Source organism: Lucilia sericata, unplaced genomic scaffold (assembly GCF_015586225.1).
Source record: "Lucilia sericata isolate MDLA Ls3-8-SP2 unplaced genomic scaffold, ASM1558622v1 Contig000116F_arrow, whole genome shotgun sequence".
Taxonomy (NCBI): domain Eukaryota; kingdom Metazoa; phylum Arthropoda; class Insecta; order Diptera; family Calliphoridae; genus Lucilia; species Lucilia sericata.
In genome coordinates this window covers 391,596-418,832 of record NW_023994148.1, presented here as the reverse complement: position 1 = coordinate 418,832, position 27,237 = coordinate 391,596, and the positions used below count along the sequence as shown (strand labels likewise).

The window sequence follows — 27,237 nt, the reverse complement described above, 5'->3', positions numbered from 1 at the left end:
TGACAACGCAGACAGTTGACAACAGAAATCTGGGTCGACGAAATGTTTATATGAACGGCGTTTGCAAGTGCAAGCAACAACGCCGGCTTTTAGCCAACCAATAAGAATAAGCAAAAGCTTGGAAAACATTAAATTTAAATGAACGAAACTCAATATTTTATCGACTTTTTTTAGAGAATATTCTTTAAAAAAGTCAGTGTTAATTTTTTAACTATCTTAGCGGACTAGATTTCTTTGAAAATGTTATTAAAAACCTAACGACGGCTAAACTTTTTTCATTCGACATATCAGGAAAGAGAATGGAAGAAAATTTGTAAAAAAAAGTTGCCATATAATTTAGGAAAGAAAATCGCGAAATAAAATACATATAGATTTCTTTACGAAATAATTACACAATTACTAAAATATTTTCCTAAATTATAGTCAATACATTATAGTCTAGACCCTATATCATTTACTTTTATGATCACTTCCCTAAGAATTAAATAAAAAGTAAAAGATTGTAAACAAATAACTGCACTACCCTCATATTTACACTGCATTACCTGCTTAACTTTTCATACAGTTCATACACAATGATTGCAATTGCCGCGGCTTTAATTACACAAAAAATCTATTGATTATCATTAATATTAGAGTTTTATAGTAATATAAATTTGTAAAAATAAAAAATAATTGCTGAATCTTTAAAAAAATCAACAATATTTAAACAAAATATATTACCTCTATAATTTTAAACATTACCTTTGTGGTTGTCGCCTTTACTGTATTCCAACTTAACAATTGTTTTCATTAAATGCATCTCTGTGTTTACATTTTTTTCACTCAATTTAAGAGAGCAATGATTGAGTGATTTTCATTCCTTTTTAACTACACGTGCGTAACAAGTTGATTTTTTAAAAATTTTGTGAAAATTATTGAATATTTTTCTTTAAAAATATGACTAAAACTAAAAAATCTTTAAATAAAAAGGTATATATTATAATATTTTATAAATTAAAATCAGAGAAATAAAAAATCTATTTCATTTTTATAGAATTCTTTACAAAAACCATCAAAAATGTTGGTGACCAAAAAGAGCGCTGTAAAAAAACCACAGCAGCAGGAATCTGATGATGAAATGTTGCTGGATAATGAGGGCTACGATTCTATGATAGAAAATGGTACCAGTGAGGAAAGTGATAGTGAAATTGAGCAACAGAACGAGCAGCCCTCCGAAGATGAAGAGGAGGAAGAAGAAGATAGTGGTAGTGATGATGGTTTTTCGGACAAGGAAGAAGAGGAAGAAGAAAAACAAACGTTGGTCCAAGCCACAAAAAGAAAGCCTGCCGAGGGAGTAGAAGTAAAGCCAAATAAAAAAGCTAAAGGCAATAATCCCTTTGCCCCGGAAAAAATAAAAGCTCCCACTTTGGAGGAGATAAACGAATTGAAAGAGACACGCAATCTTTTCCACTCCAACATCTTTCGTCTGCAAGTTAAGGAAATGTTGCAAGAAGTTAAGATTAAAGATAAATATAACAATTACATCAACACTTTTATGGAACAGTTTAAGAGTTTTGTGAAAAGTTTAAAAAATCAGACGGAAAAACAAGATATTGATAAATTAATGTGGCTTAAGAAATCCCAGCTAGCGGTACCTATTAATCTACAAGCCTTAAAAGTGCAGCAACAAAAAATATTCCAGTTTCAGTTCATTAAACCCACCACAGAACCATTTTTATTGGGAGCCTGTAATACACAGACTTTGTTGGGTCCCAAATTGCAGGCAGATATAGCTGTCCTCATGCCGGAGGAATGTTGGCAAAAGGAAAATTATCTTAATCTACAGTATGATCAGAAAAGAGCATATTATTTGACTTATTTAACACAAAAACTATTGGAATCTAAACTAATAGCTGGTTTAAAGGAGGAGCATCTTAAATTCAATTATTACAACAATAATCCCTTGAAACCGTTCTTGGAAATTACTCCCCCAGCCGAGGCGGGCAAAAATTTGTCACAAAAATTAGCTATACGTATTTTTATAGGCTGTGAGCAAAACTCCTTTAAACTTAACCGTTTTGTACCCTGGAATAATAACATACGTTCTAGCCTGTTTGATAGCACCGATGACGACTCAGCACCCTTAGCCACACCCAATTATAATGCCAATATATTATTTGATTTGACAATGCATGCAAATCAAAAGCTTCTAAAGGAAGTATTTGAGCAACATAAAAACTTTCAGGAGGGTTTAGTGCTACTCAAGGTATGGCTGCGTCAACGCCAGCTAGATGTGGGTTATGGTGGTTTTAATGCCCATATGTTAGCCATGTTTATAGCGTATTTATTTAAGCAACGTAAATTGCATAGCAATATGAGCAGTTATCAGGTGGCCCGTAATGTTTGGAATCATTTGGGTGAGTTCAATGAAAAAAACTTTTCTTTAAATTAAATTTTTTGTTATATGTATATCATTTATTTAGCTTTTTCCTCCTGGCATGAAAACAACAAGGGTATTACTTTGTGCAACAATACCGTCGCTATAGCCAATCAACCAACATTGGAACAATTTCATGCCTATTATCCTGTAGTATTCATCGATGTTACCGGCTTTTACAATATCTGTTCGAATGTTAGTCTTGATGTTTATAAGAGAATTTGTTTGGAGGCTAAATTGGCGGTGGACATGTTGAACGATATGAAATTGAATAGTTTCCAATTGTTGTTTATGTCCAAATTGCCGCTTTATTCACAAATGGATCATATTTTGAAGTGAGTTGAGTATATTTTTTTATTTTCACTAAAAAATTTCACCAAATACTTTCTTTCAAATTTTCACCAAATAATTTTTTTTCTCTTATATCAATTTTAGAATCAACAATCCCGATGCTATAGAACAAATCCTTGAAATGCATGTAACACCAGCTGACAAATACAATTATGCCGGCTATGCCTATCCACAACTATTGAAAGTAGTTACCAGGTATGAAAAATCTGTTAAACACCTTTACAATTAATTAATTTACCAAAATATTTACCCTTAATTCCCTTAGTCTGCTGCAAAAAGGTCTCTCTAAACGTGTAGAATTTATGTTACCCCTAGAACAATTGACCACACCCTGGAGTGTTAATGAATCTGCCGCTGCTGCTCCACAACATCTTCACCTAGGTCTAATCCTCAATCCTGAACAGGCCTACGAAATACTCGACAAAGGTCCTGAATCCATAGATGATGAAGCCGCTAAATTCCGTGCTTTCTGGGGAGAAAAGGCTCAATTGAGACGTTTTCAAGATGGCAGCATAACCGAGTCCGTGGTATGGGCTGCTGCCAGTGATGATCTCAGCAAGAAACGTTTAATAGTGCGCAGTATTGTTTTGTATTTGTTGCAACATCATTTCCAACTCGAAGACAAGGATGTGGAATATATAGCTGGTGAATTTGAGTCCGTAGTTGAGTTGACAAAATCTTTCAAAGTGGACAATTTAAGATTGAATAAGCAAAAATTAAACCAAGACACTAATGCGGAAGCTACCGCCCTGCAGGTGATAAGAGAATTTGATGATTTGGCTAGAAAATTGAATGGTTTAAAGGAATTGCCTTTGGAGATTGTATCTATAGCGGGTATATCACCAGTTTTGCGGTATTGTGAACCACAACCTATTTTACCCAGGGCCAGGTGTATTAAGGAGCAACTTTTCTCGGATCATATACAGTATGGAGTTATACAATTGGGTAAGAAATATTTCACTAAAAGTGTTAAATAAAATTTTTAATGAAATTTCACTAAAAATTTCAACAAAAACTTTCACTAAAATTTTTCGCTAAAAATTTCACAAAAATATCAATTACAATTTTCACTCAAAACTTTCAACAAAAATTTTCAGTAAAAATTTATACAATTGCGTAACGAATATTTCGCTTGAAGTTTTCACCTACAATTTTCTCCTAAAAATTTTCACCAAAAATATTACCAAATATGTTTTACTAAAAATTTTTTACTAAAAATTACACCAAAAATGTTTCACTAAAAATTTCACCATGTTTCACTAAAAATTTCACCATGTTTCACTAAAAATTTCACCAAAAATTTTCACTAAAAATTTCACCAAAATTTTCACTAAAAATTTCACCAAAAATTTTCACTAAAAATTTCACCAAAAATTTTCACTAAAAATTTCACCAAAAATTTTCACTAAAAATTTCACCATAAATGTTTCACCAAAAATTTTCACTAAAAATTTCACCAAAAAATTTCACTAAAAATTTCACCAAAAAATTTCACTAAAAATATCACCAAAAATTTTTTACTAAAAATTTCACCAAAAATTTTTTACTAAAAATTTCACCAAAAATTTTCACTAAAGATTTCACCAAAAATTTTCACTAAAAATGTTCACCATAAATTTTCACTATAAATTTTCACCATAAATTTTCACTATAAATTTTCACCATAAATTTTCACCTACAAGATTTCACCAAAAATTTTCACTAGAAATGTTCACATAAAAGATTCACTAAAAATTTATATCAAAAATTTTCGCCAATTGGGTAAGGAATATTTCACTAAAAGTGTTAAATAAAATTTCACTAAAAATTTCAACAAAAACTTTCACTAAAATTTTTCGCTAAAAATTTCACAAAAATATCAGTTACAATTTTCACTTAAAACTTTCAACAAAAATTTTCACTAAAAATTTATACAATTGGGTAACGAATATTTCGCTTGAAGTTTTCACCTACAATTTTCTCCTAAAAATTTTCACCAAAAATATTACCAAATATGTTTTACTAAAAATTACACCAAAAATGTTTCACTAAAAATTTCACCAAAAATTTTCACTAAAAATTTCCACTAAAAATTTCACCAAAAATTTTCACTAAAAATTTCACCAAAAATTTTCACTAAAAATTTCACCAAAAATTTTCACTAAAAATTTCACCAAAAATTTTCACTAAAAATTTCACCAAAAATTTTCACTAAAAATTTCACCAAAAATTTTCACTAAAAATTTCACTAAAAATTTCACCAAAAAATTTCACCAACAATTTTCACTAAGAATTTCACCAAAAATTTTCAATAAAAATTTCACCAAAAATTTTCACTAAAAATTTCACCAAAAAATTTCACTAAAAATTTTCACTAAAAATATCACCAAAAATTTCACCAAAAATTTTTTACTAAAAATTTCACCAAAAATTTTTTACTAAAAATTTCACCAAAAATTTTCACTAAAGATTTCACCAAAAATTTTCACTAAAAATGTTCACCATAAATTTTCACCTACAAGATTTCACCAAAAATTTTCACTAGAAATTTTCATATAAAAGATTCACTAAAAATTTATATCAAAAATTTTCGCCAAAAACTTGCCAAAAGTTTTTTCACTATTTTTTGGTCAAAATTTTCCTCAAAATTCATCACCAAAAATTTTCATTAAAAATGTTCACAAAAAATATTTTTATTGTCCTTAATTTACTTATTAAAACTTTTATTTATTTCCAGGACAAAGTGGCAAATGGCCAGGTGAACTGACCGCTTTGCGTGCTCTCAAAACTGCATTTTACATACAAATTGCCGAATTGGTGCAGGAAAAATACAAACTTCCCTGCAGAGTCACCTATGATGGTGTGATGATTTTAAAACAGGGCTATTGTTTCAATCTAGAAATAGCCCATCCCAAAGAGGTGGGTCTGCTGAAGAAGGAAAAAACCGATAAGGGTATAACAACTCATGTAGACTGTGCAGAAAGTATTGCTCTCGAGAAACGTCATTATATTTTACCCAAAGTAACGGGAGCCTTAAAGGCACTCTATCAGAATCATTCATCTTTTGGACCCACTGTTATGATAGCCAAAAGATGGCTATACAGTCAACTTATAGACAATGGTCTTTGGCCTGAAGAATGTACAGAATTGATGGTAGCTGCCCAATATTTGAAGACAGCGGCCAAGTGCATAACTAATTCACCACAAATTGGTTTTATAAGATTTCTGCAGTTGTTGGCCAATACGGACTGGAAATCGGAATTGTTTTTGTTGAATTTCAATAATGCTATGGAGGGTAATTATTAAGAATATAGTTTTTTACTTTTATAAAGAAAATAACTTTAATTTGCTTGTTTTAGAAACTGATATTTCCGACTTGGAACAACGTTTCTCTACCGAACGTGATACATTCCCGCCACTTTGTATTGTTACTTCTTATGATCAGAAACATTATGGCAAGATTTGGAGTACGGAACAGCAACCTAATGTTCATGTTTTAGCACGAGTTACTTTACTGGCCCGTCAGACTTTAGAAATTATAGAATCAACCCTTCTGTCTTCCTGCTTAACTTTCATAAAGCCGGCTAAAGTATTTAAGGCTCCCACGCAAGGTTACGACTTTGTTATACAACTGAAACCCGATCAAGTAACCAATACTTTAAACTTGGAATTTGGTTCATCCTTTGTGGAGTTTACCAAGCCCAATTGGCATATGCCTTTGGCTGGTAGTAATTTCGTAGCAAATGCTGTGCAAAAATTAAGGGTAATGTTTTTGTATTACCATTATCAAAAATTTTCAGAGATTAACAACTCCTTTTTTTCTCCTAACAGGAAGCCTATTCAGATTTTGCAGCCTTTTTCTATAATCCTTGTGGCGGCAAAGAGATAGCTGTCATTTGGAAACCTACCGCCTTCAATGCTAAGGAATTCAAAGTCAATGACGTCAATGGCTGCTCTTTAACATCGGACCACAAACGCGTGCAAGCTAAAAAAGAAGTTTTAATCGAAGATTTTAAATTCATTCTAAAAGATTTCTACTTACGCATGGGCTCTTTAGAGTTTATTCGACAGGCCAATGAACAGCAAACTCAAAATAAAACCCAAAACACAACCACTAACAAAGGTCGTTACTTTGGAGCAAACGACACGAAAGTGTCAGAAAATGGAAAACCCGCCTTTAAAAAGAAACCAGCCGTGTTAGCCACCAAAAGTAAACACCACAAGAAGCCTGCCATTGTCAGTAAAACCAACTCGGAATCAAAAGCAAAACCACAAATAAAAACTAAAGCAAAACCTCAATTAAAAACTAAAGTAAAATCAAAAAAAATTCTCAAAAAAACGGCGAAAAAATAAAATAATACAATAACTTAATAATGTAACATTATTGCATAGTTAATTTTGTTTAAGTAAATGTGTAAATGTTTATTAAATTTTTTAATAATACCCTAATGTTTCTGTATAGAAATTTTTATAAATTTAAAATTTTTAATTATAAATTGCGTTTTTCTCTTGTTATAATTTAGTTTACGTTAAATAGTTGAAGTTAAAGTTTAGTTTTTTCCTTTTCAGTTGTTCTCTAGCTCCTAATATTTCTTCTGATCTAGGACAACATTCATTTTGTTGTTCTTGGGTATTAGTATTTTTATTACATAGATTTTTAGAGCAGCAGCAACAGCAGGTCTTGTGCATATTTTCTTTTTTTCTGTCGTCTAGAGGTTGCCAGTTAATTTCCGTGGTTGATGTTCCTTGGGAGTAGGTCATAGGAAACTGGAAAATTTGAAGAAAACTATAGACTAGACTATAGACTAGACTATAGACTAGACTATAGACTAGACTATAGACTAGACTATAGACTAGACTATAGACTAGACTATAGACTAGACTATAGACTAGACTATAGACTAGACTATAGACTAGACTATAGACTAGACTATAGACTAGACTATAGACTAGACTATAGATTAGACTATAGACTAGACTATAGACTAGATTATAGACTAGACTATAGACTAGATTATAGACTAGACTATAGACTAGACTATAGACTAGACTATAGACTAGACTATAGACTAGACTATAGACTAGACTATAGACTAGACTATAGACTAGACTATAGACTAGACTATAGACTAGACTACAGACTAGACTATAGACTAGACTATAGACTAGACTATAGACTAGACTATAGACTAGACTACAGACTAGACTATAGACTAGACTATAGACTAGACTACAGACTAGACTATAGACTAGACTACAGACTAGACTACAGACTAGACTATAGACTAGACTATAGACTAGACTATAGACTAGACTATAGACTAGACTATAGACTAGACTATAGACTAGACTATAGACTAGACTATAGACTAGACTATAGACTAGACTATAGACTAGACTATAGACTAGACTATAGACTAGACTATAGACTAGACTATAGACTAGACTATAGACTAGACTATAGACTAGACTATAGACTAGACTATAGACTAGACTATAGACTAGACTACAGACTAGACTAGACTATAGACTAGACTAATAGACTAGACTATAGACTAGACTATAGACTAGACTACAGACTAGACTATAGACTAGACTACAGACTAGACTATAGACTAGACTATAGACTAGACTATAGACTAGACTATAGACTAGACTATAGACTAGACTATAGACTAGACTATAGACTAGACTACAGACTAGACTATAGACTAGACTATAGACTAGACTATAGACTAGACTATAGACTAGACTATAGACTAGACTATAGACTAGACTATAGACTAGACTATAGACTAGACATAGACTAACTATAGACTAGACTATAGACTAGATAGCTAGACTATAGACTAGACTATAGACTAGACTATAGACTAGACTATAGACTAGACTATAGACTAGACTATAGACTAGACTATAGACTAGACTATAGACTAGACTAGACTAGACTATAGACTAGACTATAGACTAGACTATAGACTAGACTATAGACTAGACTATAGACTAGACTATAGACTAGACTATAGACTAGACTATAGACTAGACTATAGACTAGACTATAGCTAGACTAGACTATAGACTAGACTATAGACTAGACTAGACTAGACTATAGACTAGACTATAGACTACTAGACTAGACTAGACTATAGACTAGACTATAGACTAGACTATAGACTAGACTATAGACTAGACTATAGACTAGACTATAGACTAGACTATAGACTAGACTATAGACTAGACTATAGACTAGACTATAGACTAGACTATAGACTAGACTATAGACTAGACTATAGACTAGACTATAGACTAGACTAGACTATAGACTAGACTATAGACTAGACTATAGACTAGACTATAGACTAGACTATAGACTAGACTAGACTATAGACTAGACTACACTATAGACTAGACTACACTATAGACTAGAGTATAGACTACAGACTAGACTATAGACTGACTATAGACTAGACTATAGACTAGACTATAGACTAGACTATAGACTAGACTATAGACTAGACTATAGACTGACTATAGACTAGACTATAGACTAGACTATAGACTAGACTATAGACTAGACTATAGACTAGACTATAGACAAGACTATAGACTAGACTATAGACAAGACTATAGACTAGACTATAGACTAGACTATAGACAAGACTATAGACCAGACTATAGACTAGACTATAGACTAGACTACAGACTAGACTATAGACTAGACTACAGACTAGACTATAGACTAGACTACAGACTAGACTATGGACTAGACTATAGACTAGACTACAGACTAGACTACAGACTAGACTATAGACTAGATTATAGACTAGACTATAGACTAGATTATAGACTAGACTATAGACTAGACTATAGACTAGACTACAGACTAGACTATAGACTAGACTATAGACTAGACTATAGACTAGACTATAGACTAGACTATAGACTAGACTATAGACTAGACTACAGACTAGACTATAGACTAGACTAGACTAGACTATAGACTAGACTATAGACTAGACTAGACTATAGACTAGACTAGACTATAGACTAGACTAGACTATAGACTAGACTATAGACTAGACTATACACTAGACTATAGACTAGACTATAGACTAGACTACAGACTAGACTATAGACTAGACTATAGACTAGACTATAGACTAGACTACTAGACTAGACTATAGACTAGACTAGACTAGACTATAGACTAGACTATAGACTAGACTAGACTATAGACTAGACTAGACATAAGACTATAGACTAGACTATAGACTAGACTATAGACTAGACTATAGACTAGACTATAGACTACTATAGACTAGACTAGACTAGACTATAGAACTAGACTATAGACTAGACTATAGACTAGACTATAGACTAGACTATAGACTAGACTATAGACTAGACTATAGACTAGACTATAGACTAGACTATAGACTAGACTATAGACTAGACATATAGACTAGACTATAGACTAGACTATAGACTAGACTATAGGACTAGACTATAGACTAGACTATAGACTAGACTAGACTATAAGACTAGGACTATAGACTAAGACTATAGACTAAGACCTATAGACTAGACTATAGACTAGACTATAGACTAGAACTATAGACTAGACATATAACTAGACTATAGACTAGACTATAAGACTAGACTATAGAAAAACCTAGACTAGACTAATAGGACTAAGACTATAGGACCTACGACTATAGACTACTAGACATAGACTAGACTATGACTAGACTATAGACTAGGACTATAGACTAGACTACTAGACTAGACTACTAGACTAGACTATAGACTAGACTATAGACTAGACTATAGACTAGACTATAGACTAGACTATAGACTAGACTATAGACTAGACTATAGACTAGACTATAGACTAGACTATAGACTAGACTATAGACTAGACTATAGACTAGACTATATATAGACTAATTAGATAATATATTAGACTATAGACTAAACAATAGACTAGACTACACTATAGATTTGGCTATAGACTAGACTATAAACTAGACTATAGGTCTAGACTATTGACTAGACTATATTCTAGAATATAGGATTAGACTATAGTCTAGAAGATAGACTAGACTGTGGACTATACTAAATTCTATATTATAGACCATGATATACTAAAAGCTAGACTATTGATTAGACTATAGACTAAATTATATACTAGACTAGATTATATATAAGCCTGATTATAGGGAAGACCATAAACTAGACTTGGCTATACACTAGATTATAGTAGAGTTTAATCTAGGCAATAATCTAGAAAATATTCTACACTATAAACTAGACATTAGTCTAGACTATGGTATAATCTATAATCTAGATTAGACTATATATTAGATTAGCAACTACATTGTATATTATTCTGTAGATTAGACTTACTGGCGTTGAGGTATTGACACATTTATTCCATTGTAGTTGTTGTTCAATTGAAGCCACCACTGGGTGTTCGCACTGAGTCGTAGACACCTCCATAGGTTGTGGACAAGATGGTATGCCTGTACAACATTGTTGAAATGGCGCTGTTATCAAATGTTGACATTGTTCATTCACTTTTCTTTTGGCATTTAAAAATTCTAATAATTGGAGGAATTGATGATTATTTAACAAATTTTCGCCATTTAATAAATGCAGCAACCAATCGTTAGGATCTTGTAAATTTATGAGTTTTAAATCACCATTAGGCATTAATTTGCTCAAACTAAATAAGCGTGAATCCTCTATTTTGCGTACATCTTGTTGGGTTAGCAAAAATAAATCTTGGCCTAAAATTAAGGGAACTGAAGGAAGAAAATGACAATTTTTTAATGAGTTTAAGAGGATTACTTAACTTTACCTTGTTGAGGAGCTAAAGCTTGTTCGGAAATTTGTGTTAATTTTCTAGGCAAGGGATTTGGTAACATAATTTTTTATGTGTTTTAGGAAAAAAAAGGAATTAAAGAAACAAGAATTTAATTTTTATAAAAGAAATTTATATTTTGAAAATATTTTTGTTTGTTTTGAAAGTGTTCTCTTAATACATTTTTGTAATTTTGAACAAGTTTTAAGACTTAATTACTGCGTATGCCGGGTACTTCTAATTTAATTGCTAGATTTTCATCTTTTATGGGTGTGGCATTGGTAGAGCCCGGCTCTTTTTCTTTGGTGCCAAAATCAGGATAAAGTTTAGCCACTTGTCCCAGAGGAGTGCATAAACGGCCTGAAAAGTCGGCACGTTTATTCGATTGAGAACGTTCTACACTGGACACTATGTCGAAGAGAGAACGTTGACCCACATTGCTAAAACTACGTTTGCTAGCCTTTAGCAATTGCGTACTACCAGAGCTGCTGGTGTCTATGGAATGCGGAGGCGATAAAGGTGAATCGGTGGTAGCTCTTATAATAGATTTACCAGCAGCGTCACCTAATATGTCAATAAGAATTCTGTTATCTATTAATTAAGTTATTATATAAGCATTTACTTACGCGCCAAATCTGTTTCCGATTTAATGGTAGCATCACCACAAGCCGCTCTTACATTCTGTATACTTTCCAATATAACTTTATGGTGGGGTGTACTGGCACAGCCTTTAATAAGTACCTCCAGTTCGGCACATAACAATTTATATTGATCGATTTTCTTGTGACCTTTTAAACGATTCGCACTTAAGTTGGGAAACGGCAACGGTTCTCTTCTCGTTGAGGCCGTATACAATTCGTAAATATTTTGCTGACATTGTATTTCATCCGCTTTATCCATATCTTCTTTAGCTAATTTACGCAAGAAATTTGGCAACCAGTGTACACTGCGTTGTAAATTGAAAACCATTGTTGTACTTAAAGTTAAAGGGAAATAGAGTGATCGTGTGTATAAACGTTCTCTGGCTTTGTGTAGATTTTCTTCTGGTTTTGCCTTAGACTTGAGGGGAAGGAAGCGATGGGCCTTAATGAATGCAGCAAAGTCGGTTATACGATAGTCAGCAATACGACCTCCAGGTCCCTCGGATATTGAGGGTGGATCTTCAAGACAAGAGCGTGTTATTTGTAGAGCATGTATGAAAATTTCTCCACCTCGAGCAGAGAGTAAATGACTGGTGGTTTTTCCACCGGTTTTTCTGCAAATAAAGAAACATTTTGACTTCAGTTTAGATTATAGCCTAATCTATAACCTAATCTATAGTCTAGTCTAGTTTATAGTATAATCTATAGTCTATAATCTGTCATAGCTTAGTATATAGTCTAGCCTGGACTATATTATTGCCTAGAGTTCAGTCTTCGCTTACCTGGGCATTTCCAATAAAACCGAACGACCATTAAGCAAAAAATTAATTAAACAAGAACTAGGACGTGAGGTGACATCAACCGGAGTTACACGATGTTGAGCCAAACAGGGTGGACAAGCAGACATGTCGGAGGCACCACAACCTCTAGGGGTGCACCATTTCAAGGTAACAGTTTCATATTCGGCACCCTCTTTAATGCTGGTGGGCAATAAGGCTTCATTGCCGCAGATGGCTGTGTGAGCATTGCGAGCATGAAGGATTTCCACATCATAATTGGCGCTAGAATTAGCATTTTGTTCTTCCTAAGAAGAAAAAAAAAAAAAAAACAGAAAATTAGATGATATATCTTTGATTTTGTTATCACAAATGCTTACCTTCATGGGTATTCCCGTCACTGTGGTACTGGCCAAATCATAATGACTCATTATCAAATGTGTCAATTTGTTGGAGATTTCCGGCGCACTAGTGGTGTGTATTTCCGTAGACAAACAGGGTGATAGTTCCATTTTACTGCGATTCGTTACCAAAGTTTCTATATTCAACGGCACCATATTGATAATAACTAAATGACAATGATCTATATGTAATAATTTCTTTTGTGTCATGGCCAAGGTATTCTGCTGCATTAAGACATTATGGAAAATATCCTCTAAACTCTTCATACTGGGATTATCTCGTGCTGAAGTTATACATATTACGCGGCCTTTATTCGGTATTTTTTCATTAGCCATATTCGGATTGTTCTCTTGGGCCTGCATTAAATTTATTTGATGTTCCGTCGGCTCAGCCAGTGCTTCTATTGCCGCCCTTAAGCCATGTATTACTGAATAGTCGGATGATTGGGGTGTATTACGTTGTGGCACCCCAACCAATGCCATGGCATTTAAAACGTGAGACATATTTTGTGTGGCAAATTTCCAAGTATTCACTATATGAGCCGCCGTATCACTTACTATGAAACGTATTAACTTTCCACGCGGAAATAGATCCCAAACAATGCGACAATATTCTATGGAAGATTCAACGGAACAGGTCCATAAACTTTTACTAAACTGCAGGCCAGTGGAACTGCCAGCAGCTGAGGCTGGCATAGGTTGATCCGTTGCACCACCGGTCTTACCTTTGAGAAAATCTAAAGGTATGTAATCTTCACTTGAAATACTAAAGTATTGTGTGTGATCCAATACGAAAATGGTTTTCTGATTTAAATCATACATTTTTATGTTATTTTGGAGTAAGTTACTGTTGCAAAATTAAATAAAACATGTAAATAATTAACAAAATTAAGGAAAAAACACTTTTCTGTTGCAACAGTTTTGTTTTTATTTAAATTAGTGTTACCAATTCTATATTTTGTTTCCAAATTAGGGGAATTTTTTGATATACAGGAAAATGGGAGTAAACATTTTTAGGAATATACTTTTGGAGTTTTTAAAACTAGTTTCAGAAAGTTTTTTAAAATATATTTCTTTTAAATTTTTAAAAATATTGCGAAAATATATATTTTGTTTATTTCAAATACATATATTACAGAAATTTCCTTAAAATTTTAATGGAAGTACTTCAATGTCATGGCAATACTGTTAAGAAAAAAAGACAAATAAAGTGCTGCTAACATGAAATAAATAAAAATCATATCTTTCATTGTTTTGAAATTTTCAAACTTGTATAAAAATATAAATTTGTTAAAAGAAAAACCAAATTTTCCAATTGTTAAAATTTTTTATTTTATTTTCCAATATTATAAATATCGTTTTGAAATTTTATTTTGTGACATAAGCTTTTTTGTTTTAAAGCAGACTACATTGTTTATGTACTGTATAAAAATACAACCCTGTTTGTTATTTAGTACCGTTATTCCTCAAATGACGCTTGTGAAAATTTTCCCAGAAAAAAAAGAATTTCTTCAAGCTTTTATTGCTACTTTTAAAATGTCTTAGAAAAAAGTGAAAAAATTGTAAATTATAATTTAGAAAAATGTGAAGAATACATTAAGCGAATAGTTTACCATGAAATTTACTTATTTAATGTGTGGAAAAGTAAAATTTGACTTTGTTTTTCTTGGTTTAAAATATTGCTATTTCATTTGTTGGAAGAAGCTTACAACACAGTATGTTAGTCTTCGCGCTACCAATATCCATCGATGGGTAATGGATTAATGAATGGACTGTTGGTTTCATATCCACCTATTATTATATATTACTTTCAAAGCAATCAGATAAATCTTGTCAACTAAGCGATAGTTGTACCAACCGGAAGTCATTTTCCTGTAGATGAAGGTTTATCGATAGCAGATTTGTAACAACAACAATTACTTGTGAGTATGAGCTATTTCTTTGTAAGAATCTTTTAAAATTTTAACCAAAAATACTTAAGCCATCTTCCAATCAGTACAAATATGACTAATATGTTAACAAGGTCCATATTTGGAAGTTTTTGGATAAAGCTTTATCATTATACCCTACACCACTATATTGGGGAGGGTATTAAACGATTGTGCTGGTGTTTGTAACACACAAAAATATTGGTCCTACACCCACCTTAAAGTATACCGATCGATTCAGAATCACTTTTTGAGTCGATTAAGACATGTCCGTCCGTCCGTCTGTCCATGTAAACCTTGTGCGCAAGGTACAGGCCGCAATTTTTTTTGGCACAGGGACGAAGCCTATTGAAAATGGTTGAAATCGGTCCATTATTTCACCTAGCCCCATACAACCGTACCTCCCGATTTGGGCTTTTTATGCCATTATTACGTCAAATATACTATTATCTCTCTAAAAATTGGCACAAATATGTTTTATATAAGTATAAATGACACTGCAGATTTTCGTAATGATCGTTCCTTATTTGACCCTAGCCCCCATACAAACCCCCCTTCAAATAATGTCTTAAACGTCTGAAATTGACTTGTAACCATTTGTATCGCAATGAAACTCAACATAACTAACTGTTATTTAAAAATTTATCCTTTTCCCAAATTAAATGAGTATCGGCCCATGTTTGACCTATACTCCTATATAATTATATATTTATATTAGTTTTTTTTTTATCAATAAAATAAGTTTTTTTATCAATAAATTGCTTAAATACCTCTTTATGAAAAATAAAATTTTTTAAAATATACTCATGGTGTAGGGTATTATATGGTCGGCCATGCCCGACTATACTTTCCTACTTGTTTTTCAAATATGTATGCATAACGAATAGGAGTGTTCTATTTGGATATGTCAAATCTTATTTTGTTTGATCAAATATTACATGTTATTTGAAAATATTCCTTACAGACAACAATTATTTGAGTATCGGGTATTTCTTTGTAAGATTCTTTTAAAAATAGTTAGGCCTTCTTCCATTCAGTACAAATCTTATTTTGTTTGATCAAATACCTATTACATGTTATTTGAAAATATTCCTTACCGATTCTGGCTTTCTAGGTACATTTGTTTTTGTACTATGTTGTTCAAATTAAGTTAGGCTATATACTAGACTATAATACTAGGCTATACTATAAACTAGACTTTATGCTAGAATATAGACTAGACTTTAAGCTAATCTATAGACTAGATTAGATCATATAGACTAGACCATAAACTAGACTGTTGGCTAGTAGTCTATAGTCTAGTCCACAAACTAGACTACACTATAGACAAGACTATAGATAAGGTTTTACTATATACAGTCTAGATTTAACTCAAAATTTATTGCGTGATTTGCAAAAAAAAAAACATATTCCTATTTTAATTTTGTTTATTATTTTTACAATATTTCATTATCATTCTTATCTGTTAAATTCTCCACATGCCCCATTCTCAAACGATGTGATCTCAAAGTATTATAACGTTGAAAACTATCACCACACACTCCACAAACATACGGTCGTTCGCCGGTGTGCGAACGTAAGTGAATTTTTAAGTCCTGTGTATGTTTAAAACTACGTTCACACTGCAAACATTTGTGAGGTCTAACATTCGTATGGGTACGCATGTGTTGACGTAGATCATCTGAAACTCGAAAAGCTTTTTCGCACACCTGACACTTATAGGGTTTTTCACCGGTATGTAAACGTTTATGACTATTGAGTTGTGTTACGAGTAGAAAAGCGCGTTCACATAAATCACATTTAAAAGGTTTTTCACCTGTATGACGTCTAAGGTGTACCGTTAACTGAGTTTTACTAGTAAATGAACTGCCGCATATGGGACATAAGGATCCTTTATCCACTGACTTCCTTTCTTTGTTATTAGTTGTGTTACTTTCATTTTTCTCGTCAACTTCTTTTGAGCAATGTTTTAACTTTGTGTGATAGATTAAACTCTTTTTTCGAGAATATTTTTTGTGACATTTATCACATTTATAAATGTAATCCTCTTCCGGACGTTTGCTTATTAAAGTTACCGTTTCGGGACCATGAAAGGTACGCATATGTTTATACATATTACAATACCGTGTAAATTTATTGCCACACAAATTACAAGTACATTTTTTCTCTTCCGGTATATGACTTATTCTTTGGTGTACTGCCAATAGCTTGGAATTTTTGAAAATTTTATTACATTTATCACAAGGTACAGCTATATCTGTATATTCAGTTTTCTTTTTTGTGGGAGCTTGAGCTTCGTTTGTTTTTATCACTTTATTTTGAGGCTGTTTACTGTTTGTTGTTTTATTATCATCTTCCCAGTCAGAGCCTTCAGATTGCTGAGATTCCAAATCGGAGTTAACATCTTTATCTAACACAGATTTTTTTATTCTTTGCAACTTTCTGAAAATGTTAATATTCTTAGTAGAAGTTAAAAATAATTATAATTAAAATTTACTTTTCCAATTTTTCGGCCTCAATCAAATTACACTGTTCTAGCCCTTTACGCTTGTTTTCTTCTTCTGTATTCACTTCAAGACCAACATTCTCAACAATTTGTATTTCCTGCAAACAATCTAATGTTTCCTTTCCTTTTACTTCTGCTTCATGTTCAACCTTAATTTCTGTACAAGGTTCTAAATCGATTGGAGTTTCTTCTAAACATTTCAAATTTTCTTTTGCCAGTTCTGGTTCCTCTTTTATTTCCATACAAGTTTCCATATCGATTTGCGTTTCTTGCAAACATTGTAATTTTTCATTTAACATAACATAAAGTTGTTCATTAACTTCAGCAGCTTGTTGTATGAAATTATGGGCAGATTTTAGGCGACGTGAACAGTCACCGCAAATAAATTGTGGTAATTCTTGAGATTTGTTATCCTTGATCTTATTTGGATTAAAGTTAAAAACATATAAACTTATTTCTGTTTTTTCTTTTAAATCTTATATTTTATTTACATTGATATTAGTAATATCCTGTAAAAGTTCACCATAGGACTTAAAACGTTTCTTATAATCTCGTGTCTTTGCTGTAAGCGGATTCCAACCTTTGGTCGCATTAAAGCAGGTGCGACATTCATGGTTTATTATTTTTTTATTTTTAGACATATTTTAAAAAATGTTCTAATTGTTTGTAAGAAGTCTTTGGAAGATTTTTATAATTTTAGTATTTTTATAGTATCTTCTTCTTGTTTAACTAGTCATTCATTAAAATTTGAGAGCTAGATATACAGATAGCTTTAATGACAATCAGTTATAAGACTGTTTCAAAAGTTCTCAAGACTTTAGACTAGACTATAGACTAGACTATAGACTAGACTAGACTATAGACTAGACTAGACTATAGACTAGACTATAGACTAGACTATAGACTAGACTATAGACTAGACTATAGACTAGACTATAGACTAGACTATAGACTAGACTATAGACTAGACTATGGACAAGACTATAGACTAGACTGTAGACTAGACTATAGACTAGACTATAGACCAGACTATAGACTAGACTATAGACTAGACTATAGACTAGACTATAGACTAGACTATAGACTAGACTATAGACTAGACTATAGACTAGACTATAGACTAAACTATAGACTAGACTATAGACTAGACTATAGACTAGACTATAGACCAGACTATAGACTAGACTACAGACCAGAGTATAGACTAGACTATAGGCCAGACTATAGACTAGACTATAGACTAGACTATAGACTGGACTATAGACCAGATAATAGACAAACTATAGTCTAGACTATAGACTAGACTATAGACCAGACTATAGACTAGAATATAGACCAGAGTATAGACTAGACTATAGACTAGACTATAGACTAGACTATAGACTAGACTATAGACTAGACTATAGACTAGACTATAGACTAGACTATAGACTAGACTATAGACTAGACTATAGACTAGACTAGACTAGACTATAGACTAGACTATAGACTAGACTATAGACTAGACTATAGACTAGACTATAGACCAGACTATAGACTAGACTATAGACTACACTATAGACTAGACTATAGACCAGACTATAGACTAGACTACACTATAGACTAGACTATAGACCAGACTATAGACTAGACTATAGACTAGACTATAGACTAGACTATAGACTAGACTATAGACTAGACTATAGACTAGACTATAGACTAGACTATAGACTAGACTATAGACTAGACTATAGACTAGACTATAGACTAGACTATAGACTAGACTATAGACTTGACTATAGACTAGACTATAGACTTGACTATAGACTAGACTATAGACTATACTACAGACCAGAGTATAGACTAGACTATAGACCAGACTATAGACTAGACTATAGACTGGACTTTAGACCAGATAATAGACTAGACTAGACTGTAGACTAGACTATAGACTAGACTATAGACTAGACTATAGACTAGACTATAGACTAGACTATAGACTATAAACTAGACTATAGACTATACTATAGACTATAGACTAGACTATAGACTATACTACAGACCAAAGTATAGAGTAGACTATAGACCAGACTATAGACTAGACTAGACTATAGACTGGACTTTAGACCAGATAATAGACTAGACTAGACTGTAGACTAGACTATAGACTACACTATAGACTAGACTGTAGACTAGACTGTAGACTAGACTATAGACTAGACTGTAGACGATATTTTTCGATATCAAAAAGTAATGAAATTTCCCTGAATTTACTAAAGTCTAAAATCTGCTTTTTATTAAAATGTTTTTATTGTTATTCAATTTCCTTTTTTTAGTTTATAATTTTTTTGTTTTACTCTGTGATGGCTACGTTCAACCGCCCTTTTAATATTTTTTTCGAAATCTAAAGCTCTTTGCTCCTGAAAAACACCTGAAATTTGTAGATTTTATATAACATCAATATAGTTTCCATAAACAATTTTTTGTTTATTATGTATATACACACCTCGCAGAACATTTTCGATTAAATAAAGTTTCGCCAGTGCTTTCCTTCCCCACCTTCCTTCCCAATTAAACATTTCAAGCAGGTCATCCGTGAATAATTCACGTATGACACTGTTTACACCATCAGACTCTCCTTTAAATTTGTGCAAATAAGTTTTCTGTAAATAAATATAAAAAAAGAACTAAATATTAATATAACAAATAAGTAATTAAATTTTTACCATTGTTTGAGCAAACTTTCGATTGCTTAGTTTTTCTTCCAATTCCTCTACTGCCTCTAGGGTCGCCATAGGAAGCATATTGTCGAGTTCGTTCAGAGTTTTTTCATTAATTTCGTCAGTCATGGGGCACACGGATTTATTTACTTTTTTAATGGCCACCTGGCGTTGCACTAGCACTCTGGACTGTGCCATCATCTCAGGTTTTGACATAATCTGGTCAAATATTTAAATTTTAAATAAAAATAAAAACTGAAGTGAAACTACTGATACTAACACTTGTTTCTATGTCCTCCAATTTATTGGCAATTTGCTGTTGATTTGCCACAATCGCATCCTGAGCATTGCTTAATAGGTTTTGGTTATTAATAATACTTGTTTGCTTAAATTAAATGAGAAATAATTAAATAAATATTTTTTATATTTAAAGTAAAGTATAATTGAAAACTTACAGTTTGTTCAATTTTCTCAAGTCGAGTATTTATCTCCCTTTGCCCCTGCAGAATATTCGTTAATACTTCCAAAAGGTCTGAAAAAAGTAATAGTTTTTAATCTAACGATAATTAAAAAAATAAATTTATTAATTAACCTCCATTTGTTGATGGTAAATTATTTGCAATAACTCTATTTATCGAGTTGCATTTTCTTATTAAAATGGGCTGGTTTGCTGAAGAGTAAAATTTATTAAAATACACATATGTATGTAAATATTTATTAATTATTACACACTGTCTAACGGATAGGATTTCAAATAATTATTTGTCTCAAATGCATTTTTCCCTAAACTCTTCTGTATGGACTACATGTGTTGCCACTACTTGGAAGGCCTGAACTCTTCTTACATTTGAAGCAACCAGATTTGCTAATATGAACCCTACACGGGCAACAAAGGCCTTAGCTGGAGAATTGCAAATAAAAATCGAACCTTAAGCATTTCGCTATCTTAGTGCCTCATGTGGTAATCGATCCAACGACCTCTAGTCTAACAGACTAGAACCCTAATATACGGGAGACCCCTCTAAACATCTTTACTTCTGCACAATACCTTGCCATAAAGCCAAATTTTGTGGCATCTTAAGACTACAGCAGCCTACGATTTAATCTCCTCCCACTTGACTCTGCTATCAACATGTCCCACAGAATTAGAATTTCATCCTTAATTACTGATTAACTACATACAACCTGGCTCTACACCTCCTGTAAAATCTGACTTACAAACCAAACTTATTTTCGGGACTTGTGCTAATTTTAGTTTATTACTTTCTACTTCATTTATATCAACAAACTCAAATGTCCTTTTTGTCATTTTGTTTAGTTTTTTTATTCAATTTGTAGAAATTTTATGTTTTATATTTAAATAAAGTCTTTTTTATGTTGATTTTAATTTAGTTTAAATAAATTTTTGGATTGTAATATGTTTTTTTTATATTTTTCACTCCGTTTTCAATTGCCGACTCGGCTCTTAACGGCGGCGTCTGGTCGCCGGTCAAAAACTAACGTTTTACTTTAAACATTTGAATTATCGAAAATGTGTACTACAGAAATCGAAAAATTTCTATAGAAAAAGAAAATTTATCAAAAAATATCTATAGCAAAAAAATTATCGAAAATTATCTATAGAAATAGAAAATTTATCGAAAATCATCTATAGAAGTAGAAAATTTGTCGAAAATCATCTATAGAAATATAAAATTTATCGAAAAATTATCTATAGAAATAGAAAAATTATCGAAAAATATCTATAGAAAAAAAATTTCTATATAGGTAGATTATATAAAAACAAAAATTTTATAGACAATTTTCTTTAAGAACAGAAAAATTATCAATCGAAATTTTCTATTAAAAAAAATGATCGAAAACTTAGTATTTTAATCGTGTATGACACTAGGGGCTTCATTATATTAATCAAGAATTAAAAAATAAAATATTTGAACTAATTTAATTTCTGTTAGAGAATTTATTTATCTCATTTTAAAGATAATCGTGGATACTCCTTCCATTTTATCATTTAGTGGAGGGTAATATATTCATTTCATGAATTTTTCGATGTTGTCTCAGTGTAACCGGTCGTTGAAAACTGTCTCCACACACGGTACACACAAATGGTCGTTCACCGGTATGTGTCAGCATATGTATTTTTAAATCCTGTGCAAATTTATAACGACGTTCACACTGTGTACATTTATTTGGCCTTTCATCGCTATGGGAGGCCATGTGTTGACGTAAATATTTAGCTGACACAAAACCTTTGCCACATTTTTCACATTTATGCGGTTTATCACCGGTATGTTGACGTCGATGTCGGTTAAGTTCGGTAACAACTAAAAAACTACGCTCACAAAAATCACATTTAAAAGGTCGTTCACCAGTGTGTTGCCTTACGTGAGCCGTTAAATGATTACGGGAAGAAAAAAACTTTGCCACAAATGGGACATAATGAACCCGGATTTACAGCAGGTGGTTTCTTCTTTTTTGTTTCTATTGCACGCGGAGAATGTTTTGATTGTTTATGTTTGACCAGACTTTTTTTCTGGCAATACTTTTTGGGGCATTTATCACATTTGTAGATATAATCACTTTCTGGTCTTTCGGGTTTATTCATATAAATAACAGAATCTTGCCCATGTGCCGCACGCATGTGAGCATACATATTGCTATATTTTACATATTTGTTGCCACATAAGGGGCATGAACATTTCTTATCTTCTGGTATATGACTAATTTTTAGATGACTTTCTAAGGCTTTAGAATTTTGAAATATTTTATTACAAACACTGCAGGGTATGGCCGATTCGACAATTTCTTCATTGAAGCATTTATTCACTTTGCTTAAGGTTTTCGTTTTTGTTAAAATTTTGTTAGTTTCATTTGCATCTTTATTGTTATTATTTGATTTAGTTGCAACATTAATGTCCTTTTTGTCTGCTGATAGCCTTTTCTGTTTAAGTACTTTCCTCTCCGATTCATTTTCTCTTTCCTGCCAGTCTGAATCCGAATCTGTAATATTTGTGTCTACAGATTCAGAATCATTTGTCTCATTATTGAATACAGCTTGTGCCTTATCGATCATAGAACTCTTGTTTTGCAAATTATCTCTTTTTCCCCTATTTTCATCTTTAATTTCTATAGTTTCATTTAAACGATCCAATGAGTCCATTTCCTTTTCTATTTGTTTGCTTTCAATTTTTATTTCTAAAAACGTTTCTAAATCGATTTGTGTTTCCTGTAGACAATCCATTTTACCCTCTGCTTCCAGAGCACTATTTTCAACTTTAATTTCCATCTTTTCTCCTTTAGGGTTTTGGATTTTCTGTATGCTAGACAATTTCTCATTTAGCATAAAATTTAGTTTTTCATGGACTTCTTTCACTTGTTGTATAAATTTATGGGCAGTTCTTAGACTACGTATACATTTATCGCATATTGATTGAGGGAGATCTCGATGTGTTTGTTCTTTGATCTAGGGATAAAAGAGAAGTTTAATAGTTTTACTTTTAAGTTAGAAATATTTGTATTTGGTAAAGTTTACATTAATGTTTGTGACTTCCTCTAGAAGTTCAGCATAGGATTTTGTTTCTTTTTTATTAAAATAGCACATCTTTGTTAGAGGATTTAAACCTCCACTGGCAGTAAAACATGTACGACATACGATATTTGTTAATGTCATGTTTATTAAGTTATTGTGATTATTATTGTTATTAAATATTAAATAAATTACTTATTACTACTTTTAAATAAATATCCTTTTTTACGGAAATCAGTGATTTCTAGTCCGGGATGATATTTCTACATAATTGTACTTTTTTGGTATAATTTTTGTGTTTAAAAGTACGACAGTTATATCATGGGTGTGGGAAGATAGATAGATAGATAGATAGATAGATAGATAGATAGATAGATAGATAGATAGATAGATAGATAGATAGATAGATAGATATCTAGGTCATCGCTTTTTTATGTTGCGTTGCAGTCAGTCGTAGTTGTACGAAAAGTATTTTATGTTGAGCCTCTAAAATTTTGTAATATTTTTTATACCATCTCTATTTTAATGTTTATATTTATTGATGTCATCTTCTTCTATAAATAATTATTCACCTTGAAGTAATAACCCAAAAATACCAAGAACAGGTGATCATATTTGAGGTGTTATTTCTAAAGAGTGCATTAACTATTAAACGATATATAACTCAAAAGAGGCTTTGAAATTTTTATTATTCTGTACATTCTCTTTACATTTATTTTGTTCGAAAAATGTTATCCAAAACATACTATTCAATACCAATTTTTAACATAATCAAACTTTTAGGCAGATTGGAGAGTTTTACGTTTCTTCTGATGGCTAGATTCATGCAAAAGAGTTTGTCCAAAATGTAAAATATAAAAGATCCAGCAAAAGTTTCAATATATGCACATATAATACATATTCCAAAGTTAAGAGAAATAGTACTAGTACTTCTAAAGCATCCATTAAAAAAGTAATATTAATGTATCAAACATAAATACTTATATTTTTATTGTTTACAGCATTATCGTAGCTATTCATGAATAAACTACCAAAAAATTGTGAGTTTTTATAATTAGAAAAAAAAAAAAAAATAATAACTCCTACACTACTTTTAACATGACGACACCACTTGATCGATAATTTCAAAATGCTGCTGTTTTGTCTGATGCAATTTTAAGGAATTACTCTGGGTAAAAGTACTCTGACACACACCACACGTATACGGTCTTTCACCCGTATGTATTCGCTTGTGTATATTTAAATCTTTTGAATGTTTAAAGGCTTTCTCACACTGATCACACTTATAGGGACGTTCATTGGAATGTGTACGCATATGAATTTTTAATTTATTCGATCTGGCGAAAGGTTTTTCACATATTGTACATTTGAATGGTTTCTCTCCGGTGTGTGAACGACGATGGGCTTGCACATCACACGGCCGATAGAAGGAACGTTCACAGAGATCACATTTAAAGGGTTTATCACCAGTGTGACGTCGTATGTGTACATCTAAATTTGATTGTGTATCGAATTTGGAACCACACAGAGTGCAAAGGAAACGTTTTTTAGGCAGAGCAACACGTTTTGGTTTTTGCGATGCATTGTCAGGATTGTGTTTGAGATTCATATGAGCTAGCAGATAATATTTGCTAGTATAAACACCATCACATTGTTCACAAGCAAATTGACGTGGAAACTTTCTCTGTTGTGTTATGTGTTCTTCTACCGGTTTGTCTTTGTGATGTGTTCTCATGTGGGCATACATATTGTGGCGTCGTCCAAATTTTGCCGTACAGTAAGGACATTGTACTTTTAACTCTTCGGGTACGTGTGTATGACGTTTATGACGACTTAATAAGCGAGCATTTGGAAATACACGATCACATTGGTCACACGGTGTGGGTATATTATCATCAACTTGGTTTTCTTTTAGTTTCTTTTTGGAGCGCACAGGAGTTTTGGTTTTATCTGCAGTCTCTTTTGTTTTAGCAGTTGTTGTAGTTTTTTCTTTAGCCCAATCGGAATCGTTGCTTGTTACTGATTCATCCTCACTATCGCTTAGTCCTTTTTCATCAGGCTGTGTAAAGTCTTTATCAAAAATATCATCATCATAATCATCTTCACTATCAGACATAATCTCTTTTTGCTGTAGCGGTGAAGTAGTTTCGAGCACATCTTTGAGGGGAGTACTAAAAAATAAAAAGCATACTTTTAGGCTTACAACATATTTAATTTTTATACCATATTCTACTTAATAGTGGTTGATAGGCCATTATGCGGCTAAAACATGTCAGTCATTCGTCCGTCTAAACTTTATTTATTAACATACTAAAGGCTTTCTTTTTTAACTCACTTTTCTTTTTTGCATTTGCAAGTTTATCTGTTGCTGTAGTAGCAATTGCACTACCACTGTCTTCCGGTTCTTCTAGTTTAAATTTCACCTCAATTTTAGTTAATTCCGGCTTATTGTTTTCTCCCGTTTCCTCATCTTCCATTTTTATTTCTAAACAATTTTGTATATCTATCTGAGCTTCCTGCAGGCAATCTATGGGTTTATCTTCATCAATTTCATTATTCATAGACCACAATTTATCATTAGCTTCATGAGCTTGCTGGACGAATGCATATGCGGCTTTTAATTTACGTATACAGCAACCACATATGTTTTGAGGCATTTCCTTGCAAGTTTCATCCATCATCTGTAACAATGAGAGTTAAAATAAGAGTTACTTTTTTAATTTGTTCCTCCTACTTACATCAATTTGTGTTAAATCCTTTAGCACTTCACCATAAGACTTTCTTTCGTCTTTTTCTTCTGTTATCATTTTTGTTAACAATTGTAGTCCTTTGGAGCCATTCAAACATGTTCGACATTTATTCTTATATTTATTTGTTTTAATCATATTGCTGTGTGAAATTTAGAGTGCAATTTTCTTTTTCTAGTATTATCCTTAGAATTATATAGTTCTTTTTTGTTTATATCAGATAGTTGTTTACAAATTGTTGTTGTTTTTCTTTGTGCTATTCACTGTTCATTGATAGCAGTAAATATTTGTGCACTTGGAGAAATTTTTAAAATCGTATTTTTAGTTTGACTGTGAAGTTACTTTTATATTGCTATTAGAGGTTCAAAAATATTCGGAAATTTCTGAAAAAATGTGTCAGG

At 32.1% G+C, this 27,237-nt stretch overlaps 6 protein-coding genes across 8 annotated transcripts; 1 reads left to right on the top strand and 5 right to left on the bottom strand.

Annotated features, from left to right (window-relative positions):
- Positions 1-849: 849 nt before the first annotated feature.
- Positions 850-7,238, top strand: LOC119600518 (nucleolar protein 6). The gene is made up of 8 exons (XM_037950776.1): positions 850-972; positions 1,037-2,399; positions 2,466-2,754; positions 2,855-2,965; positions 3,036-3,715; positions 5,487-6,044; positions 6,109-6,512; positions 6,581-7,238. The coding sequence occupies exons 1-8, from the start codon at positions 940-942 to the stop codon at positions 7,100-7,102; spliced, it is 3,960 nt and encodes a 1,319-aa protein (XP_037806704.1). The 5' UTR covers positions 850-939; the 3' UTR covers positions 7,103-7,238.
- Positions 7,178-11,816, bottom strand: LOC119600520. The gene is made up of 3 exons (XM_037950778.1): positions 11,610-11,816; positions 11,156-11,553; positions 7,178-7,516 (listed from the first exon to the last, which is right to left on the bottom strand). Exons 1-3 carry the CDS (start codon positions 11,674-11,676, stop codon positions 7,274-7,276), a joined length of 708 nt encoding a protein of 235 aa, XP_037806706.1. The 5' UTR covers positions 11,677-11,816; the 3' UTR covers positions 7,178-7,273.
- Positions 11,741-14,252, bottom strand: LOC119600519 (protein asunder). The gene is made up of 4 exons (XM_037950777.1): positions 13,410-14,252; positions 13,036-13,337; positions 12,239-12,867; positions 11,741-12,176 (listed from the first exon to the last, which is right to left on the bottom strand). Exons 1-4 carry the CDS (start codon positions 14,250-14,252, stop codon positions 11,824-11,826), a joined length of 2,127 nt encoding a protein of 708 aa, XP_037806705.1. The 3' UTR covers positions 11,741-11,823.
- Positions 14,253-16,794: 2,542 nt separating this feature from the next.
- LOC119600505 lies at positions 16,795-27,088 on the bottom strand. Its single transcript, XM_037950755.1, has 10 exons — positions 26,828-27,088; positions 26,425-26,770; positions 25,186-26,260; positions 23,009-24,026; positions 21,019-21,095; positions 20,844-20,948; positions 20,570-20,782; positions 18,356-18,499; positions 17,856-18,283; positions 16,795-17,800 (listed from the first exon to the last, which is right to left on the bottom strand). The coding sequence occupies exons 3-10, from the start codon at positions 26,203-26,205 to the stop codon at positions 16,795-16,797; spliced, it is 4,011 nt and encodes a 1,336-aa protein (XP_037806683.1). The 5' UTR covers positions 26,206-26,260; positions 26,425-26,770; positions 26,828-27,088.
- Positions 20,132-22,051, bottom strand: LOC119600508. 3 transcript variants are annotated; one of them, XM_037950761.1, is made up of 7 exons: positions 21,827-22,051; positions 21,156-21,233; positions 21,019-21,095; positions 20,844-20,948; positions 20,570-20,782; positions 20,350-20,506; positions 20,132-20,274 (listed from the first exon to the last, which is right to left on the bottom strand). In XM_037950761.1, exons 1-7 carry the CDS (start codon positions 21,870-21,872, stop codon positions 20,162-20,164), a joined length of 789 nt encoding a protein of 262 aa, XP_037806689.1. In that variant the 5' UTR covers positions 21,873-22,051; the 3' UTR covers positions 20,132-20,161. The 3 variants fall into 3 exon arrangements, with proteins under 3 accessions (XP_037806689.1, XP_037806687.1, XP_037806688.1); XM_037950759.1 differs by having other exon boundaries at positions 21,749-22,044; XM_037950760.1 differs by having other exon boundaries at positions 20,149-20,274; positions 21,782-22,033.
- Positions 22,824-24,348, bottom strand: LOC119600507 (cell wall integrity transcriptional regulator CAS5-like). The gene is made up of 2 exons (XM_037950757.1): positions 24,096-24,348; positions 22,824-24,026 (listed from the first exon to the last, which is right to left on the bottom strand). Exons 1-2 carry the CDS (start codon positions 24,231-24,233, stop codon positions 22,965-22,967), a joined length of 1,200 nt encoding a protein of 399 aa, XP_037806685.1. The 5' UTR covers positions 24,234-24,348; the 3' UTR covers positions 22,824-22,964.
- Positions 27,089-27,237: the final 149 nt, after the last annotated feature.

What these genes read in the sequence shown, in the direction of transcription:
- LOC119600505 (XM_037950755.1), bottom strand. Translation starts at nt 26,205, where the DNA reads ATGTCTGATAGTGAAGATGATTATGATGATGATATTTTTGATAAAGAC. An exon ending in ATCAAGTGGTGTCGTCATGT is followed by an intron (nt 24,027 to 25,185) that starts TAAAAGTAGTGT and finishes TTTTATCCCTAG; the next exon opens with ATCAAAGAACAAACACATCG. An exon ending in AGGATATTACTAATATCAAT is followed by an intron (nt 18,284 to 18,355) that starts GTAAATAAAATA and finishes AATCCAAATAAG; the next exon opens with ATCAAGGATAACAAATCTCA.
- LOC119600518 (XM_037950776.1), top strand. Translation starts at nt 940, where the DNA reads ATGACTAAAACTAAAAAATCTTTAAATAAAAAG. An exon ending in CTATTGAAAGTAGTTACCAG is followed by an intron (nt 2,966 to 3,035) that starts GTATGAAAAATC and finishes TAATTCCCTTAG; the next exon opens with TCTGCTGCAAAAAGGTCTCT. An exon ending in TTTCAATAATGCTATGGAGG is followed by an intron (nt 6,045 to 6,108) that starts GTAATTATTAAG and finishes TGCTTGTTTTAG; the next exon opens with AAACTGATATTTCCGACTTG.
- LOC119600519 (XM_037950777.1), bottom strand. Translation starts at nt 14,252, where the DNA reads ATGTATGATTTAAATCAGAAAACCATTTTCGTATTGGATCACACACAA. An exon ending in TGACGGGAATACCCATGAAG is followed by an intron (nt 13,338 to 13,409) that starts GTAAGCATTTGT and finishes TTTTCTTCTTAG; the next exon opens with GAAGAACAAAATGCTAATTC. An exon ending in ATCGGAAACAGATTTGGCGC is followed by an intron (nt 12,177 to 12,238) that starts GTAAGTAAATGC and finishes TTGACATATTAG; the next exon opens with GTGACGCTGCTGGTAAATCT.
- LOC119600508 (XM_037950759.1), bottom strand. Translation starts at nt 21,872, where the DNA reads ATGACAAAAAGGACATTTGAGTTTGTTGATATAAATGAAGTAGAAAGT. An exon ending in TTTACCATCAACAAATGGAG is followed by an intron (nt 21,096 to 21,155) that starts GTTAATTAATAA and finishes TACTTTTTTCAG; the next exon opens with ACCTTTTGGAAGTATTAACG. An exon ending in TGGAGGACATAGAAACAAGT is followed by an intron (nt 20,783 to 20,843) that starts GTTAGTATCAGT and finishes ATATTTGACCAG; the next exon opens with ATTATGTCAAAACCTGAGAT.
- LOC119600520 (XM_037950778.1), bottom strand. Translation starts at nt 11,676, where the DNA reads ATGTTACCAAATCCCTTGCCTAGAAAATTAACACAAATTTCCGAACAA. An exon ending in AGCTTTAGCTCCTCAACAAG is followed by an intron (nt 11,554 to 11,609) that starts GTAAAGTTAAGT and finishes TTCTTCCTTCAG; the next exon opens with TTCCCTTAATTTTAGGCCAA. An exon ending in GTGTCAATACCTCAACGCCA is followed by an intron (nt 7,517 to 11,155) that starts GTAAGTCTAATC and finishes CAAATTTTCCAG; the next exon opens with TTTCCTATGACCTACTCCCA.
- LOC119600507 (XM_037950757.1), bottom strand. Translation starts at nt 24,233, where the DNA reads ATGACATTAACAAATATCGTATGTCGTACATGTTTTACTGCCAGTGGA. An exon ending in AGGAAGTCACAAACATTAAT is followed by an intron (nt 24,027 to 24,095) that starts GTAAACTTTACC and finishes TTTTATCCCTAG; the next exon opens with ATCAAAGAACAAACACATCG.